The sequence below is a fragment of the Gadus morhua genome, chromosome 11 (genome assembly GCF_902167405.1).
Source record: "Gadus morhua chromosome 11, gadMor3.0, whole genome shotgun sequence".
In the NCBI taxonomy this organism is placed as follows: domain Eukaryota; kingdom Metazoa; phylum Chordata; class Actinopteri; order Gadiformes; family Gadidae; genus Gadus; species Gadus morhua.
This window is the reverse complement of record NC_044058.1, coordinates 8,749,826-8,770,352: the sequence shown is the minus strand read 5'-3', so window position 1 is coordinate 8,770,352 and position 20,527 is coordinate 8,749,826. Positions and strand designations below refer to the sequence as shown.

The 20,527-nt window shown below is 49.0% G+C and overlaps 1 protein-coding gene across 1 annotated transcript in view; it reads left to right on the top strand.

Annotated features, from left to right (window-relative positions):
• The first annotated feature begins 539 nt into the window (after nucleotides 1-539).
• Nucleotides 540-20,527, top strand: part of bcam (basal cell adhesion molecule (Lutheran blood group)) — a 54,845-nt gene continuing 34,857 nt past the window's right edge. Inside the window, exon 1 of the mRNA XM_030369655.1 lies at nucleotides 540-826. Within this exon, the coding sequence (XP_030225515.1) occupies nucleotides 763-826 (64 nt within the window). The 5' untranslated portion in view covers nucleotides 540-762. The remainder of the gene's footprint in view (nucleotides 827-20,527) is intronic.

Sequence of the window (20,527 nt, the reverse complement as noted above, 5' to 3'; positions counted from 1 at the left end):
CCTGTAGATACCCAAATGCAATCTATATGGATTACATGTCTAGGAATGTATGGTATGTTGTTGACGTCTGCCAAAATGTCATGTTTGATTGTGATGTTCACCAAACTAACCTGTCAACTGCGTCCTATTCAAATAGAATAAACAAATGCTGTACTTCTTAGGTAGTGTGTTAAAGCCCAAAACGGATTAGGGGCACATGTGGCACCTAATTCTTTTGAGTTTATAGTCAGAATTCTGACTTTTATCTCAGAATTTTGACTTTAAACTCAGAACTCAAAAAAAGAACCACATGTGGCCCTAATCCTCTTTCGTATAATATTGATAATCGTACATGCTTATTATTTTCACAATTTAACTGGGTCACAACGACGAAACGAAACACTTGGAACTTTTAAAAGTCCCGCCGGGCTTCTACCACTACGCGATTAGTCAGTCAGGTCTTTTCACGACCACTGATGTGTGGAGCGGCAGAGAGGGAGGAGGAGGGCTTCTGATATAGGGGGAGGGAGGAGGCTGGGGGACGGGTGGGGGGGGGGTACCTTTTGTGCAAATATATCAACCAAGACTGCTACCGGCATCAGATTTCTTTCACTGTGTATGTGTGTGTGTTGTGTGTTTGCTGAAGAAGGGGCTTGCTTTACTGAGTGAGAGAGAAAGAGGGAGAGAGCTCAAGAGGCATTGAAAAGACGCGCTGCTGCTAGATTTACACATTCTTCAGCTAAAACAGACGGCAGCGACCCGAAGAAAAAGTTCAAAAGAACCATGGACGGGATAACGTTTGGACGCTTTTCGCTCGTGTGCACCTTGCTACTTGTGACTATGCGAGGTAAGTTGAATTGAATTAATCACTCCCTCAATTATTTGTCTGCGGCACCAGTACATTTCTTTCGGAACTTTGCTCTATTTATCGTTGATACTTTTTTAGTAGACTTCTTTGCGTTTTGTTGCGCCAAGAGCTCTATGTGGTTTTACCTCGCCACTAAGAGTCATCATACCTCCTTTACTTTGGTCAAAGTTGTATCCGCGCGATGCACTTGTGTCCAGCTTTGATTTTTCGAACGGGACACATTCAACCTGTTCGTGTCGACTAGACCTGGAAAAAAACAAAAACCATGGAAGCAGGTGCAAAAAAGAAAAGAAAAAAAGCGCCCCGCTCTTCTTGAAAAAAAAAGGTGCGGTGTATGTGTAACAGTTAGGCCTATGTGTAACAGTTATCTAGGCACAACTGAAACGGAGTTGTGTCGAAATAGCAGAAATAACTGGCAACCTCGGATTGCACCCTTGTAAAACTGCGTTATGATGAAGGGGTGGATTGAGTTGTTTGTAGTTAGGCTGGGAAGCCCCCTGCACGGGAGCTGCGCTCTGTTTGAATCCAGCAGACCGCAGTTCACGGTTCCCCCCCTCATGCGCCCGACGAAGGTCCGCTATTGGAGCAGAAACCTGATCTATGATCTCTGCGAGCGGGACCTTACAGCGTTTTGCCTATCGGCAACTTGACGTGGTTCTTTCCTTATTTTTTTTAAAATATTTTTTACATTTTTAATACAGCCAATATAATGCATGTGCATTTTTTGTTGCCCTTCTTGGTCAAATTGTTCTGTTTATCCCTCCGTATAACATTTGCTGTTTATTCAGTCAAATGTTTAAACTACTACTACAAAAGTCAAACCATGGACAATCTGTGTTTAGGTAGCTGGGCGATTCGCCTCTGAATACACACAAACCTCAATGTAGTTTAATTTTTCCTTTTAATTGGTTTTAGATTTTTGAAATCCGTGTTTTCCAAAATGTCTGTCTGTCTGCGCAGAAGGGTTCTCTCCCTCCTCCCTCTTGTTCACCCCCCCCCCCCCCTCTCTGTCTAAGGCACACAAAAATGTTTTGCCATCCTTTTCATCCCTCAGCCCCCACCCTACTCCCTCTCCCCACCCAGTGCTCACCTGGTCTGGGAGGCGGGCTACGGGCATTCTGTCTGTTCTTTGTGGAGCCTCTGTATGAGCCTGTCCTCATAAAAGGCCTCCCTGTAATTGAAAGACATGTTGCACCCTGTATGTCTCTCTCCATACAGCTGTTCAGTGCATTGATTTAATAGTTCATCCGCACATCTCTCTCTCTCTCTCTCTCTCTCTCTCTCTCTCTCTCTCTCTCTCTCTCTCTCTCTCTCTCTCTCTCTCTCTCTCTCTCTCTCTCTCTCTCTCTCTCTCTCTCTCTCTCTCTCTCGTTTTTTCGCTCTCTCGCTCTCTCTTTCTCTCTCTCTCTCTCTCTCTCTCTCTCTCTCTCTCTCTCTCTCTCTCTCTCTCTCTCTCTCTCTCTCCTCTCTCCCTCTCTCTCTCTCTCGTTTTTTCTCTCTCTTGCTCTCTCTCTCTCTCTCTCTCTCTCTCTCTCTCTCTCTCTCTCTCTCTCTCTCTCTCTCTCTCTCTCTCTCTCTCTCTCTCTCTCTCTCTCTCTCTCTCTCTCTCTCTCTCTCTCTCTCTCTCTATCTTTCTCTCTCTCTCTCTCATTCTCTGTTCCTCTCCCTCCCCCCATAATGCTCTTAAATGTGCTTGGCAAGCAAGAGTACAGCTGTACAGTGAATTAAAGAGCTTTTTTTTCCCTCCCAATGCACTTTAGAAACAAAGACAAGATAATGCTAGACAAATGACCCTCTTTGGTAAAATCACAGCCTATCCCTCTCTCTCTCCATCTGTATCTCTCTCTCTGTCTATCTGTGTCACTCTCCCACTCTCTCACACCAACTCTATTTTGCAACTCTTCCTCTCTCTGCTGGCCGGGGTCTGCTCTAAGAATAGCCCCTAGCTGTGAGCCAGTAGGACTCCCAAAGCCCCGCATTTCCACCAGTCCCCAGATCACACTCACACACTGACGCACTCCCAACGTCCATGTTGCATGACTAAAGAGGACGGGATACATTTTCATTAGTGGTAAACAGGGTAGATCATCCCCACATCGTTCCAGCAGGGCTCCATGTGGATCATGTGGTCCATAGGGCGTGTCTCAGGTGGTAACTCAGACACCGCATCGCCCGGGCTTCTTTTTGAGTGCCTGAACCTCAAACCTTGACCCTTGACCAGCTCGCACAGGCACGTCAGTGAATGTCCCCTTTTTCCATATTCCTGGCATGCCAGGGAGGCTTTCCCACTGGTGTCAACCAGAGAGAAACACCAGCGACATCATGTAATATACGACTTCATCTCCGAGGGGGCTTCCCCTCTCCCCCGGTCTGATCTGAAAAACGTCTTGAAGTTTGTAACACACACAGTCATAAACTTTTCAACATAACAACTTTAACATCTCATATTCGCCGGGTCGAAGAACACATTTGCTAGTGATAGAGAGGGATAGAAGAGGGGGAGACAGAGAGACAGAGAAAGAGGGAGAGTGAGGCAGAGTTAAAAGTAGTCAAGAGGCGGCGGCCAGAATCACAGCGACAAGCTTCGGCTGAGGTCAAGGTGTAACCCTCTTAACGCACAGCGCCGGCTTCATTGTCTGCCCCATCCCTGAGGGTCACACCCATTTCCCTCCTGTTTAATATCCCTCTTCCTCCACGCACGCACGCACGCACACACACACACGCGCACGCGCACGCACACGCACACGCACACACACATAGCCAGCCCAGCATCAAACGCTCGCCCCCTGCTGCCATGTGTAATTATTATGGTATTAGGCCAGATAAACAGCCATTTAACCAGGAGGAGCTAAACGTCAAGGTGGTGGGGGCCTCTTTCACCGGCCATCTCCGGGATGAGCTGGTGTGTGTTTCTGCTTCCAGTTTAGTTTTCCACTAGTGAGCAGCCAGGCACGCTTAGGATTCCGGATGAGAGCCAAAGGCATGAAGTCTTCTCGGTCAGGACGTGTTTGCGCAGGTAGAGGACTTAGGGGTCTGCTCCAAGACACAAGAGCTTACTTCCCCCCACTATTCACACACACACACACACACACACACACACATACACACCCACACGCACACCTACACACCTACTCTCTCACACATACTCGCTCGCTCATACAACCTTAGTTTCTGAACACACAAACACACACACACACTCTTGCACACGTTAAACACACACACTTACACAAACACACGCACCGACACACACACACACCGACAGACACACACACACACACACACACACACACACACACACACACACACACACACACACACACACACACACACACACACACACACACACACACACACACCCACACAAGCACACACACACTCACTTGGTGTACTTACATGTGTGAACCCCATGAACAAAGTACATTGTACATTGAAGCATACATCCGCACATACACACTAAGCACGCCCTGCAGAGATGCATGCCTGGCATTGCATAAGGGTGTTACTCTAGCAGGCTGGGACTGACAGATTGATGGCCACTGCTTTAAGAGTGCTAGTTCACATTGTGACCCTTGTCATTTAGCCCTCTAGGGGGAGAGGGGCGGTGGGGAGGTAATTATTGAGGTGATTCATGCCATGGTGTACACCAACACACACATTGTGTGGGTGTGTGTATAGGTGTAAGTGTAGGTGTGTGGGTCTGAGTGTGTGTGTGTGTGTGTGTGTGTGTGTGTGTGTGTGTGTGTGTGTGTGTGTGTGTGTGTGTGTGTGTGTGTGTGTGTGTGTGTGTGTTTGCTCATTCCATGTTCATTCTAGTGGGGGAATTAGTGGCATTCCTCCGGAAGCTTGCTTGAGACCACTTGTCCATGTATGTGTGTGGGTGTGGGTGTGAATCTGTGTGTCTGTGTGTGTGTGTGTGTGTGTGTGTGTGTGTGTGTGTGTGTGTGTGTGTGTGTGTGTGTGTGTGTGTGTGTGTGTGTGTGTGTGTGTGTGTGTGTGTGTGTGTGTGTGTGTTTGTTTGCAGGGTGACTGTGGTCCGTTTACACATTGGGTGCATTTTTGTGGCTTGCCTGGGTTTCGGTCAGCTGAACACGCAAATGATGGCCTGTTTAACATTGGCCTGTTAAGGAAGGGCAGCAGAGTGCAGTCAATGGGTGTGTTCGAAACCGCGTACTTGCTTACTACTCCTACTAACTATGACGTCAAATTGAGTAAGCGAGAACTTAGTAAGCGAGTTTAGGTAAGCGAGTAGTATCCGAATGTCTTCTACTTCCGGAAAGATTTTGAGTAAGCATCGCTAGCTTACTAGACGTACTCAACCGCCCCAGAATGCACTGCGTCTATTCAAAAGAACAGTGGAAGCAATGGCGCTAAACGGGGAGCCGCAGCAGCAGTGCTTTTAATAATTGTTTAATAATTGTTTTAACATATCACCGCAAATCCTTAGGTTGAAGGTGTACTGGGACGTTAAATGTGACGTTTATATATTTATTTATAATATTTATTAACGGCGCCCGGCCGGTAGGTTATTGACACGTCATTTGATTCACGTCATCTGAGGTGGTTAAGTAAGGACGGTCTTCTGAACGTCGATTACTCAAATGGATTACTCAATCATTATTTAAGGATTCGAGAAGTAAGCCAAATATTTAGTAGGTAGTAAGCAGTAAGCAAGTAGGCGGTTTCGAACACACCCAATGAGTAAGAACAGCTTGAATCAGGAAAGAGGAATTTTGTCTTTGAAATCTGTGTGTGTGTGCGTGTCTCTCTCTCTCTCTCTCTCTCTCTCTCTCTCTCTCTCTCTCTCTCTCTCTCTCTCTCTCTCTCTCTCTCTCTCTCTCTCTCTCAGTACACTTGAGGTCTAATTAGAGGAGTTTGATAAGGTTCTGGTTTGTTTGTTGAGCTGGCAGTTGGCGCCGGAGGGCACCTAGGCATGGAGCGGTAGTCTGGAGCCCGCACGTTTAATCCCAGTTTAAAGTCATCTAGCCGGGGTGATTTACCCCACCGCTCCCATTTAATCCTGCTACCCTCCTCACAAGCTCTTCAAAGGAGGAGCTGAAGCTGTGATTACGGCAGGCACGGACACGCACACACACATGCATGAACAGGCACAGACCTGCACACGCACACACACACACACACACACGCACACACGCACACACGCACACACGCACACACACACACACACACACACACACACACACACACACACACACACACACACACACACACACACACGCACACACACAGCCACAGGTACTCATTGATATCCATGAGTCGTTTTAGTTCAGATTAGCTTTATCTGTGGTCCCATCGCGCTTATACTGCGTCTCTGCTCTTTCCTTTGTCTGTTTCTCTGTCTCCCGATCGGTCTGTTTCCCCTTCCCCTCTGTCACATTAACATGCAACCTAGATTTTTGTCTTTTCAACCCTATACATGTTGTCAATGGGTGTGTGTGTGTGTGCGTGTGTTCTTGTGTGTGTCTGTTTGTGAACGCTGTGTGTGTGCTACTGTGCCTTTGTGCGTGGTGCATAGTTTACAACCCGGCCTCTTGTGGGGAAGGAAGATTGCCTGCTGTGTGTTAAGAGGAGGAGAGGAGATAGGGTTTGGGGTCAGAATGTGTTTTTTCAAGGGCCACCCCGTGGGGCTGTTACAGCAGCAGATTTATTGCCAGTGTTGATGATTTTTAAATAATGGTGACAGCCCCTTGCCATTCAAACACTGCGGGTTTCCTCTTCCAAGGCAAACATTCCAGCGCGCTGTCCACAGCATCTGCTGCCTCTTGTCCACCACTGTCTGCTTTCTTTGTATCTTAATGCTGCCTGGTTTAAGCAGCTGGTTGGCACCGTTATTATCAGCGCGCAGACGCGGATCTACTCCCCCGGCGCATGACCGTATCACGCAGCACACGACCACGTTCTCACATAATCAAAGCAAATGCTATTTCATTAGAGACGCACACGAAATTGAATCATTTTCCAATGGCAATTATCCAAACATGTGCTGTATATAGGCTTTATGGTTAACATCCCCGGTACAGTTTGTTGGTGAGGGAGACGCATGGGAAACAGCAGCTGAGAGAGAGCGATAAATAGACACAAAGAGACAGCGAGAGAGACTTAGAGAGAGAGAAAAGGGATGCAGGCGGTTTCTTTGGTCCAAGGCTGTCCCGATTCAAATGGAGGTTGAAGAAACAGGAATTAGAAGCCGGGGAGCATGCAGGGAAAGGCAGATGGATCCTGGATGGGGTCTGTTTGTGTGTGTGTGTTTGTGTGTGTGTGTGTGTGTGTGTGTGTGTGTGTGTGTGTGTGTGTGTGTGTGTGTGTGTGTGTGTGTGTGTGTGTTTGTGTGTTTGTGTGTCTGTGTGTGTGTGTGTGTTTGTGTGTGTGGGTGTGTGTGGGGGTAAGGAGAGGAGAAATGATAGCTGAGGAAAAGATGGGTAATAGGAATTATTAAGTGTAGCCTTGAAAGGAATGGTTCCATTGTGTGTATTTGTGCCTGTGTGTGAGTACGCCTGTAATACTAATGGGTGTATTCAAACCCCTTTTTGGAGCTGTGTATGATTTGGGAGGATACTGGGTAGGACGGAAAATTTAAAAATCTCTCCGGGCGGACAGGGTTAAGTGCTGCCATTGCATTTGTGGGAGGAGAGCAGTAGCAGGAGGAAGCTAAGAGCACTCTGTGGGCCGTCCATTGTGATAAGCCCTGCACTACAGCGACAGATTTGGACAGCAGCTCTCCCCATACCTGTCCACATAAACTGGCAAGTGTTATCATTAAATGCTTGTCTCTCCCACCTCCGATAAGGGAGGAACTAGCACTGCTCAGCGCGCTGTGTCTGCACAATGCAGGACAGGTGGTTCTGTTCATCAAAATGGCGGCCATAATGCACTTCATTCTACTACTGTATATCTGGCCCACTTGTGCTTCAATCAGTCACATAGAATGGAAGGGGAGGGGGACAAGGGGGGAATGGGCATTCAAATAATGAACGGGCAAATATGTCAGGAATGATCGCTGCCAATTAGGAATGGGGAATGTCGTGGAAAAGCCTGGATCTGAAGCCAGAGGGGCGTGGTGGAGGAGGGGGTCGGTGGATCATTTTCCTGGCAGCCTAGGAAGAAATCCTAACCCCTGCATGGTTCTTACCCGTCTGCGTGCTTGGCTGACTGCTGGGCCCGTCCGCCGCTCCGCCGGGAGACACACAAGCTGTTGCTCCACAGACGTCAACAGTTGCCCCTCCCCAACAGCCGTTGAGGAACACAACGGCCCCCGAGTCCACTCTCTGCCCCGCCACCCAGGCTCTTGGGTTCCATTACCATCCTGTGTCTTTCTGCACCACTGGTTTGTCCTGGTGGGAGACAGGCAAGCAGAATGTGGCTGGCTGGTTATTTTTCCCCCGTAGTATGAGGCAGACTTGTTTATCGCTTCAGATAGTAGTGGTTGAAAAGCGCAGCTGGAAAAACACGCTTCAATCTTCAGAATATCAATGAGAAAAGTCATGAATGCCCGAATTGATTTCGAGCAAACCAGTGATGTTACATTTTTCAACACGCTTCCAGAGACGTTCTTGTGAAATAATTTAAAACCGTAGGCTTCAAGAGAGGATCTTTTGAAATAACTTAAAACTGCCTGCTTCAAAAGATGCTCTTCTGACTCTATTTACTGTGGGCTTCCTGAACACCCTCCCCCAAACCCAAGGTTTCTGTGTGGTAGGTAGTGGTTCTATATTGAATGCGTTTGTGGTGGGGGTATGCTGGTGTGAAGGAGTTTTGTGTTTCCCACCTCACCTTGGTCTTACAGCGATAACAACCAGGGACAACAGGTCACTCAGCCACGGAACAATGTGTGTGTGGGTCATACATGCACGCTTGGGCACACATGAGTTTGTGTGCGCGTGTGTGTGTGTGTGTGCACAGGGATTTTACTCTCACAAAAGATGGCAGGAAGAAACAAGCGATGAGGATTGCTCTACAGAACTCGAAACCCCTGTTTCAGCTCCAATCTCCTCTTCTGTGTTTGTCAGAGAACATTCCGGTGCTCCCTGTCTTGAGCCGTGGTTTTTAATGTAGTTAATGGTTAAGCAGCCGCAGTTAACCTCTTTGGCGACGCTGGTCACTGTTTGACAACGGTTCTTATTGCTTTAACAGGGCCGGGGGGACCGGTGTGGGGAAGAAAAGGACAGCACTTTATGTGTGAACATTAATTCTCCACGCTGGAGTGAACGGGGGGAGAGGGAGGTGGTGGACGCTGGAGAGTGTGGGTGGGTTTTTGTGTGTGTGTGTGTGTGTGTGTGTGTGTGTGTGTGTGTGTGTGTGTGTGTGTGTGTGTGTGTGTGTGTGTGTGTGTGTGTGTGTGTGGGGGGGTGTGTGGGGTGTGTGGGGGTGTGTGTGGGGGTGGAAAAAAGGCTGGCATTTGCTTTGGGCTGTTTTACCCACAGTTGGAAGCTGTTGTAAGGGTTCTTACGGGTGAGTGTATGCGTGTGTGTGTGGTTGTGTGTTCATGGTGGTTTTGTTCCTCTGCATGACTTCATGTCTGCGTGAGATTGCGGGGGTTTTCCCGGTTACCTGAGAGCTAGGGGGGGAGCAACAGAGAGCCGATCTGCCCCTGCTCTCCCCCCCACAGCGAGGCACTCAGGTGATTGGCCTAAGGATATAGCCCACCTTTGTTTTATTTTTTACAGAGGTGTCATTTACCCAAGCGGCCCTGGAATCAGGACCACACCAGCCAATGTTTTTTCTTTCGCCTGACTTGGTTTGTGTGAACTTGAATTTGAGAAGCAGCAGGCTTCAAGTTACTGAGTGTCAATGTGCCTCCCTCAAGTCTCATCGTGAACTCGGGCTCGGCATTCAGCCTTCATTTTTTCCTTCTAGGTTGGTTCTGCCTTAAGTTTCAACGTTATCACATATTCGTATCCATTTTGTCTTTCCTCACCCCTCGATTATTCTGTTTCCATAACTGGTCTGGAAATTACCCCATTTCATACAGCCTGTCCTTTCTCCCAATATGTCACCCATGTTTCCTCCTCCTCCACCTCAGCCTCTAGCCTTCCATCCATCATCCATCCCTCCTCTGTGACAGAGACGTCCCGACCATGTGCTGTCTAATCATCATCACAATGGCCTTGCCAGAAGGAGCCAATGGGGGGTCTCGAACAGGGTGTGGGCCTGATTTTAATATGCTTTTGTTTGACTGACAGATCCAGTAATCTGGGAGCTCCAACCAAATGAGAGTTAGTACCTTGTCAGTTCCCTGCGATGAGGAGTAAAACTGTCTTTGTATGGCACGGTTACTTTATGAAATCAACATTTGGGAGTACATTTCACTGTGGTTGATAGAATCGACTATTGAGAGGTACTTATCTTTTGCATTTTGTGATCCTCCTCATGTAACCCAAAACAATCCGAAGTGAACAATGCAACAACAACATGAGTCACATTATGTGTGTTCCAGTAACGCAAGCAGGTTCGGATTTCAAAGCCTTGTTTGATCCAATCGGGAGGCAGAGTTACCCGCTCGTCCCTTCATGTGACTGAATACTTAATCCCCAATCAATAGCGTCCTATTGTATGATGACTCCACGGACGGCTAAATGATTCCCAATGACAGGCCCTGTTAGAAGTGCAGAACAAACAGGGTGATGGGTGGCTATTGTACAGCTAATGTCTGACCTGGAGACTATGGAACCCAGCCGACGTCTCGTTATGAGCAGCTAAACTAATTGTGGGTTTGCAACATTACCCTGTCCTGCTTCAGCACAGCTAAATGTAGCTCTTTGCCATTGGTTCGATTCGATTATAAAACCTTTAGTGTTTATTTATATAGTCTCAGTCTGTTCTTCAGTGTGTGGAGGTCCCATAAGAAGGAGTTGGGTCTCACAGGCCGTTTTAGACAGAGCCTGGGACTGACTGCCTGAGGGTCTTCAATCAATCCCCATTCTTCACCCTTGAACCCCTGAACACACACACATTTGGGGTTGGGGGGGGATGTTCCAGAAAATAATGGATGAATTAAGCGTAAGAGCAGCCGTTCTCAAATAGCAATTTGCATGCATGTGCATGCATCGTGTATGAAATCATTGTGTGAGGGCGGGGCCGGTTAATCACAGGGGCAGAGAGGACACATGTTCAATTATACCGGCTGACAAAGCAGGCTGAGGGGGAGGGGTGTGGGGGGGGGGGGGGGGGGGGGGGGGGGGGGGGGGGGGGCTGAAGGGAGCGATGGTGGATGGATAGCTATCATAATTTTTCATAATTTCTCTCTCCCACCAAGATCCGGTCAGATTAGATCTCTAGAATCAAATGCCTTTTTGACCAATGAGGATGAATCCAAGTCAATGTATTTGGAAAGACTATTACTTAGATAAATAATAAATAAATACATGAATAAATAACGAAGCACATGTGGTTTCGTGCACTCTCCACTTCAACCGACGAGTTGTGTTTAATGTGTGTTTTTTAAAGAGCTGTTTTATGAGCGTGGAATTTGTATATGTAAGTATGCGTGAGACTGTAAGTGGTTCTCTGTGGTACCATGTGTATGTGAAACTGTGAAGAGAGGCCTGGTCAACATCCCCTACCATGGTTATGAACGAGGAGGAGTTGCACTTGATAGTGAAGAAGTGCATCAGTGCCCACTACTCCCATGGAGCCCAGAGGGGGAAATCCACTGCAGCTCCTCTGATGCATTTTTCAGTGATCTCCTACTCTCTACTCCCTCTATTGCTCTGTCTCGCTTTTCTGTCATCGAAGAATATTGTTACTTTTCCTACACCATCCATCCCTTCCCTGACTCTTCCCCTTCCCCTCTCTCGGTCAGTCAGTCAGTCAGTCAGTCAGTCAGTCAGTCAGTCAGTCAGTCAGTCAGTCAGTCAGTCAGTCAGTCAGTCAGTCAGTCAGTCAGTCAGTCAGTCAGTCTGTCTGTCTGTCTGTCTGTCTGTCTGTCTGTCTGTCTGTCTGTCTGTCTGTCTGTCTGTCTGTCTGTCTGTCTGTCTGTCTGTCTGTCTGTCTGTCTGTCTGTCTGCCCCCTGGGTTTACCTGAACAGGGCCACATTGTTAAGACATTCCACTTGGCTGCTGGAATGCAGGTATTAATGCAGGCCTGATTACACATAAGAGAGGGAGAGGGGAGGGAGAGGGGAGGGAGAGAGGAGGGAGAGAGGAGGGAGAGAGGCAGAAAGAGAGAGCGGGGTAGAGAGGGAGATATGGAGGGGAGAGAGAGAGAGAGAGAGAGAGAGAGAGAGAGAGAGAGAGAGAGAGAGAGAGAGAGAGAGAGAGAGAGAGAGAGAGAGAGAGAGAGAGAGAGAGAGAGAGAGAGAGAGAGAGAGAGAGAGAGAGAGAGAGACTTCAATGAGAGGGTGAGATCGAGTAAGACAAAAGGGAATGAATAGAATGGAGATGTGAAGCTTTGGGAAGTGAACGGAGGCTCAGTTAATAACTTAACTGAGTGAGTGTGTGTGTGTGTGTGTGTGTGTGTGTGTGTGTGTGTGTAGTGTGTGTGCAGCTCACCGTGTGAATGTGAGTGTGTGTGTGTGCTTAAATATATGTGACAGGGCGAGGTGGTACCGGTTGTGGGACGGGGTGCACTGTGTGTGTGGGCGCCCATCAGGCAGGGCTGGTGGGCCTGTCAGAAGCATGTGAAAAACGCAGAGAGCTCAACCTGAACTGCAATCCGGACATATCAGGGGATATTAATAGGCGTGTGTGTGTGTGTGTGTGTGTTATCGCTCCTGGAGTTCTCCCCCACATCGATGGCTGCACCAGCTGGAGATAGGGCACTAGGAGGGCCCTCAAATCTGTTTTCTGTTCTCCTTCCGCACTGACACTTTTTCTTTCCATCTCTCCTTCAACCGCTCCCTGTTACACTTGTTACTCTTTTCGAACTTTGTTCCTAGAGATCTAACCCTCTCTCTCTCTCTCTCTCTCTCTCTCTCTCTCTCTCTCTCTCTCTCTCTCTCTCTCTCTCTCTCTCTCTCTCTCCTCTCTCTCTCTCTCTCTCTCTCTCTCTCTCTCTCTCTCTCACTCTCTCTCTCTCTCTCTCTCTCTCTCTCTCTCTCTCTCTCTCTCTCTCTCTCTCTCTCTCCCTCCCTCTCCCCCTCTCTCTCTCTCTCTCTCTCTCTCTCTCTCTCTCTCTCTCTCTCTCACTCACTCACTCACTCACTCACTCACTCACTCACTCACTCACTCACTCTCTCACTCTCACTCTCACTCTCACTCCCTCTCCCTCTAAATATATATATATATACTGTATATAATGTTCAAGCCCTCTGGAGTTGTGTGTGTGTGTGTATCACAATGGCTCCCTGATCCTCGTGGTCCAGTTGGCACTGTATAATACAAGAGAGAGAGACGGCATGGCTGGTGCCCGTTGGCGCACACACACACACACACACACACACACACACACACACACACACACACACACACACACACACACACACACACACACACACACACACACACACACACACACACACAAAAGCACACACAAAAGCACACAAAAAAGCACACCGGGCAGAGAAAGCCAACTAGCAGCTCGTACCTCCTCTTCTCCGTGGCTTCTCACACACACACACCCTGACTGCCAGCCTTACCCCATGTTCTGCTGGCGCGTGTGCGCGTGTGTGCGTGTGTGTGTGTGTGTGTGTGTCCAGCTGGCTCCAGTCGAGATCCGGGGCGGTTGGTGTAGCGGTTCAGGAAAGCGTTAACGCCAGGCTCACCGTTGGCACGACCGAGGAAACCCTAGTCCCGAGCCAAGCACTGTTGTGGCACAGGAACTCTCAGCTAATGCTAGCATCAGCTTGTGTTTCAATGAGAAATGCTACATGCTAGGTGATGTCCACCTTATGTCCGCACCGATCGGTAGCCAAACTGCCCCTACCACATACCTTGCTACCTGTGGTTATACATCTGCTCATTTTTCCCCCTCCTTTCTTCCTCCCCTAACCCCCCAGCAGAGTCACACAGACCATGGGGTCTTGTGTCTTGACAGAGCTAGGGAGACAGCTGGATAAATTTGGCCTGCTAGATCAAGTTCCTCACATTGACTAACAACACAGTCTGCACCCCTCTCCCGCTCTCTCTCTCTCCCGCTCTCTCTCTCTCTCTCTCTCGTTCGCTCACACTTTCTCGCCCTTGCTTGTGCTTTGGCTCTCTTTCTTTCTCCTTCATGTTTCTATTCTTCTTCCATTTCGTTGATCCTCTACCATTGGCTACCATTAGCTCAGCCTTCTTCGCCTCCTTTGATATTGTTCTCCCCTTTGCTTGGCATTTTTGCAATGTTTCTGCTCTTTTCTCCATGCCTTTGAACTAATCCCCTCTCTCTGCTGCTGCATTCTCTCTCTTCTCTCCCTTTCTCTCTCTCTGTCTTGCTCTCTCTCTCACTCTCTCTCCCCTGTTCTTTGCCCGCACGCCCAACAATGGACGGGGGCCCAGCCGCAGATTATCAGTCAGTTGACTTTCACAGGGCAGCCAGGGCCGGCAGTGCAAACATGAAACAATATCCAGATGATTGGCTGGCTGGCATCGGACCGCCAGGCCGGGGTCTTCCTATCAGCGCGGGCCAGCCTCCGCCCACAGCTAATGCTAATCAGCCACCCTCGCTAGAGACACCGCCAGCCGTTGGTTCAACAGTTGTTTGTTTATATTTGCATCTGGCTTTTGGAAAACACGCGGAAGGATGAAGAAACAACAGCATCGTCGCAGATTTACGATCTGTTTTCACAGTCACAGCCAAGGTGGGGAAGTATTATTCATGCCTGCGACCACTATTTTGCATTTTCGCTAGGTTCTGAGGTGAATATATTATATATCCGTGTGTGTGTGTGTGTGGGGGGCGCTATTATAGATGGATTCAGTTGCAAACCCGGTAGATTGGAATCACTCCTGGGGACGGGATACACGCGGTGCTCAGATTTAAGGTTCGCTCTCTGTCGTACCTTGATATAAAGATCCACTACAATCTCAGTGTGTCTTCGGTGAGCCGGCATGGACACTGGTACCTCAGAGAATCCCCCCAACCCCCCAGCCCTCCGCCCCCTCCCTGCCACCTCGGCCTGTTGTCCACAGCTCATTATTGAAACGCATTTGATAAGGCTGACTTCCCTGCTCCCATCCCATCCCTCTTCCCCCCCCGCCCCCCTGTCCCCGTCCCCCCTGGCTGTCATCGCATACCTGGAACTCGGGAGCCCAGGTGAGGGAAAATTCCGGAGAATCTCGGGGATGATTGACAGCTTCTAAAATCCTCGCTCCGCCAACTGGGCTACTCCACATATTCCTTTGCCTCTCTGTGCAGCAGCCTGTTCCCCATGTCGGGTCCTCCCTCGCTCTCCCCCCTCGCTCATCTTTCCTCTCATACCTGTCTGGGCAAGCAAATGTATTGGCCACATTGAACATGGAAATTCACGCGCACAGTCATACACGCACACACACACACACACACACACACACACACACACACACACACACACACACACACACACACACACACACACACACACACACACACACACACACACACATGCCCACTTACACACTCACATTCTCCCCCTACCCACCACAAATGTCAGAAGAGGCCCTAGGGCCCATGGGCCCCATCCTGCCCAGGCCCTAGTGTGTGAGCGTAGCACTGTAACCTTATCATTACAAGACCACAGTGTACTCCAAGGGGCTCACATTCCTTACACACGTATATCGGTGACTCACGCCGAAGCCGCGAAGCTAATTCTGCCAGAATGTAAATCACATCGAAAGAGTCAACACATAGGAACGAGTCTTTCAACACATTTTCCATTCCGCAACTCATGTGAAGATGCATGTTTGTGATTGGCCCCCCAATGTGGCTTTGGATGGATTTTGCAATGAATAATGAATGATTGGTGTGTGTCTAAGTGTGTAAGTGTGTGAGTGAGGGTGGGGGTAAGGGGGGGGGGGGGGGGGGTGGCAGCATCTCTAGCTTTATTTTAACTGAAACAAGGTTGACAATGTCATGTTTGCTTTCAATCTCATTTCTGTTCTAATCATCTCATTTTCTTATTCTACACCACATCCCTTCCTATCTCTCTCATGTTCTTCTCTTCTGCTCTGGATCTCGCTGTCCGTCTCTCCCTCGCTCTCTCTCTCTCTCTCTCTCTCTTTCTCTCTCTCTCTCTCTCTCTCTCTCTCTCTCTCTCTCTCTCTCGCTCTCTCTCTCTCTCTCTCTCTCTCTCTCTCTCTCTCTCTCTCTCTCTCTCGCTCTCTCTCTCTCTCTCTCTCTCTCTCTCTCTCTCTCTCTCTCTCTCTCTCTCTCTCTCTCTCATCACAGAGACCCAGTGATAGGATATGCAGCCCCCCCCCCCCTCCCTCCTCACTCCAACATTTCCTCTATCCCACATTAACTTCCTTTATTCATTTCGTCTTCGGCGGTGCTAATTTGTGACGAAACCCCTCCACATCGCTTTTTCTCTAACTTTAAAGTGATTTTCTGTTCAACCAGAGTGAGGGTGAGGCAGAGGTTGAGGATGAGAGGAAGAGGAAGAGGAGGCGGGGGGGGGGGGGGGGGAGGGGATTGCGGGGGCGCAGGGGGGGCGGGGCCGGAAGGCAATGTTCCTTCTTTTCATCTTTATCTGCAGCGTTTACTCCTTCCCCCGCTCCGCTTCTTCACACTCCTCCGCTGCATCCCTCGATGCCCTCGCCCGCTCCCTTCCTGTCTTTCCCTTCCATCCGCCTCCTCCATACCTCAGAGCCACGCTCCCCCCCTCCCCTTTCTCCAACCTTTCCCACACTATCACTCACTCTTCCTCCCTGCTTCTCAACTCCCCTCCCCAGCGCCCCGCTTCTCGCCTCCCTCCCTCTTTCGCCACCCGTAGAGGGAGGGGGGGGGGGAGACATCTCCACAGAACCTCTGATGGACCGAAAGAGGAGTGAGAGGAGGAGCTGCAGGGAGAGGCTGGATGACCTGGGAAGCAGGAGGTGGTGCTGGTAGTGCCAGCATAGTAGCAGAGAGTCCTTGAATACGGTTCAACAACCGCCAACCAATGCTTAGCCCCGCCAATAACATATTTATAGTAGGACTAGTCATTTAATTAGCTTCTATCTAAAGCAACTAAGAGTGACTTATTCACTGTCGGCAAACCTTTCAGTGTCAACACACACATGTGTTGGCAGGGGTTACGTTCTTATAATACATACTTCTTCCCCACCCGAACCATAACTAATAATAGTTTGTTCTACTAGCTAGACTTTTGCACTGGTCCTTATGATATGTTTGGGGTGGGAGGGTAGTGCTAAAACCGCTCCTCCGTCTCCCTTTCTCTCTCTCTCTCTGGAATGCGGTAGCCTCCATTAGCATTGACATTGGGGCCGACTGGCCCGTCTCTCTGTCCTCTGGCGCTGGGGTCCATGTGATAAGCTTGGCGTCCCCAGTCACTTAGGCCCAGCTCGCCCTTCCCCCTTCCCTGGTTCTTCTTATTTATTATTTTATTAAGCGCATGGTATCATGGTCGGTCAGTCCTTGGCGGTTCACTGCTCAATCTTTTGTTTTACCCTAACAATCTTAAATTAAGCTGGCAAAATGTTTATTTTTGTTGCACTGCATTTCCCAGCCAATTGTGCAAATGTAGACACATGTGTTAAGGGATGTCCTGTCCATACTGGTTTGCCCAGATTTCTATCAATGAGGCTGAGGTGGCTTTGATGATAATGGATAATGGTAGATGATGCCTGCATAGATTGTTTTGTGTTTCATAAGTTAGCTGCACCTGTCTTTCTGTCTGTCTGTGTATGTGTGTCTGACTGAACTCCCATTTTAAATGAAAACTGGCCACACAGCACAATATTTTGTTATTTACAATCCATTGAGGGTGTGATCGAGTGTGTTGATCTCTATGTTTGTCTTTTGTATCTGCGTGCCGAACAGTCCCAGCATATCCCACAATGCAATGGGTTGAGAGGGGGGGTAAAAACCAACAGGGATTGTAGGCGTGTTTGAGCTCATAACACAGCTTGGGACACAGTTGTGTGCGCCCCCCCCCTCCCCTCCATGCTGAATCCACTGTCCCGAGTCCTTGTTGATGACTAGCAAGGTTTTTCATTCAGTCGTTAGAGAACAAGTGAGTACAAAGGAGAAAGGGCTAGAGGGAAAGAGAGGGTTGGGGGTCCCTGCAGAGATGAGCGCACCCCGCAGGCGAAACATTTTTCATTCAAATTGGACCAAGTGACCTTCCCCCCTCCTCACCCCCACCTGCCGACATCCATCTTCCACTGCATGTCCTGTCCATCCCCCACCCACCCGCTGCCTCTGTTTGTTTGATTCCTGAACTCCTCTCTTCATCTTCACCTGCCTTTAAGCCCCTCCTCCTTTCCTTCCATCCTTGCTGTTCTCCCTCCATCCCTCCTTCCTTCCCTTGTTCCTTCTTTTGTTCTTATTTTCTGAACTGCTATATTTCTCTTAATTTTTCTCGCCTTAGTTTTGATTCCCTCCTTCCTCCCTCTTGTCCTTTCTCCACCTTCACCTCGCACCTCTCCCTCCTCCCCCAACAACTCCCCCCCCCCCCCCCCCCCCTCTATCGTCTCCTGCGGGCTGGGGCTGTGTGCAGGTTGAGGCGCGTGTTGATTCGTCTCTTTTCATAGTGTCACACATTCCAGATGGCTATCGGCAGGCTGCGGCTGGGCTGATAGCCATCTCACTATCTAGCATCTAGCCAGCCAGTCGGTCACAAGGAGACAGTGACAGACGACCGGTCCTAGAGCCCGGCCAGGACCCAGCCAAGGGTTGGCCTGGCCTATTACACTCAGGTCAAAATACAAAGGTCAACCCAAAACTTGTCTTGCAACTTAGAAATAGAATCCAACAAAACGCCTCAAAAAAGTCACGATTTTCAATGGTTCCTGGCAAATGGTGTCTTTTTTAGAGGTTTTAGGCAGGTTTTTTCAGAGTTTCAAGACATTAGACAATGATGGTCGTAGGAAACAGTCGAAATGGTTTAATGTTTTAATCATTTTTTCCCCCTCATTTCCCCGGTTGCTCTGGCTGTTATCTCCTATTAGGGAACTAATCACATCCTCGTCTAAGCTATGAATAATAATTCAATGACGGCCTAATGAATGTGAAAATGGACGAGGTAGCGAATTACAGTTTCATCATGGAAGTTGAAAGCCTTCTGAGACAAAGACTAATTTTTTCATTAGCCTTTTATCCTCCAAAAAAGAAACATCTGTGAGTCTCTAGGTGAAACAATTGTAAAATATAATAATGCTGCAATGTTTTACAGTATATAATTCTAATTTATTTTCATTCCCTTACTCTGGCCCTTTTAAGCACCTTTATGTATTCTGTGTGTACATTGTCTCTAGATGTCTTTGTATCCGACTCTCTGTCTCTCGGGCCTCAGTCTGTCTGTCGGCCCCTGTCTGTCTGTCTGTCTCTCGGCCCCCGTTCTGTCTCTCGGGGCCCAGTCTGTCCATAGCTGTGTGAGCCCTTGTTTGGGCCAAGTCTTTATAATCCAGCCCAGGGCAGCCTTTTGTTCCCTGCGGGCTCCATGTCATAGTTTCTGACTTTGAAGTCCGGGGCTGCAATTTATTCCTCTCTTCCCCTTGTGTACTCTCCTGCTGTCCACATAATGCCTGGCGATCAATAATAATATGACCCAACAACCCGATCTGCACACTGATAGGCCCAACCCCCCCAAAACCCCCACAAACCCCCAACCCCCAGCCCAGTCAGCAGCATCATGTGACCCTACCCCATCCAGTGTCACCCCCACCCCCTCCAGCCCGGTCCCCCTAGCCTTTCACCAGGTTAACCAGTATGTGAAATGTTCCTAACATCCCGCAATGACGGTAGCCTTGGTTTCTGTTGCCATGGCAACGTACACACCCCATTCCACTCCATGTTCTTTTTGTATATTGAGGTTACACCCCACTGGTTTACCAAATACTCTCCCAAACCCCCCTTTTCCATTCCTTGCTCTCTCTCGCTCTCTTTTCCCCCTTCTCTCTCTCTGCCCCCTGCCTCCCCCCCTTCTCCTCCCTCTCTGCTGGAGGAGGTGCAGCGAGCGAGCGAGGACAGGTGTGCCATTATGGAGAAGATTAGCTGGGAATGCTGGGAAGTTGACACAGGGGGCTGTGGGGGGGGGGGGGGGGGGGGGGGGGGCTGTTGGCAGTTGGCAGAACTTTGTGAGTGTGTGTTTGTGTGTGTGTGTGTTTGTGTTTGTGTGTGTGTGTGTGTGTGTGTGTGTGTGTGTGTGTGTGTGTGTGTGTGTGTGTGTGTGTTTGTGTGTGTGTGTGTGTGTGTGTGTGTGTGTGTGTGTGTGTGTGTGTGTGTGTGTGTATGCGTGTGCCTTAGGTTGGATTTTGAAAGATGTGTGTGTGACGGTTGTTCACGTCCTTTTGCCACATCTGTTATGCTTGCATCTGTGTGTATGCATGTATGTGTGTATGTGTGTGTGTGTGTGTGTGTGTGTGTGTGTGTGTGTGTGTGTGTGTGTGTGTGTGTGTGTGCCTGTGTGTGTGCTTGCATCTGTCATGCTCATGTATGTGTGTAGGTGTGTGTGTTTGTGTGTGTATGTGCAAGTGTGTGCGTGTGCACGTGCAAATTGCACAGCTTTCCTCATCTCCTCGCCCTGCCCATGTGTGGCTCAGGGCAGGCGCTTGCTATCTGCTCCTTCTTATCTGCCAGCCTTCCTCAAGTGTGGCTGCAGAAAATAG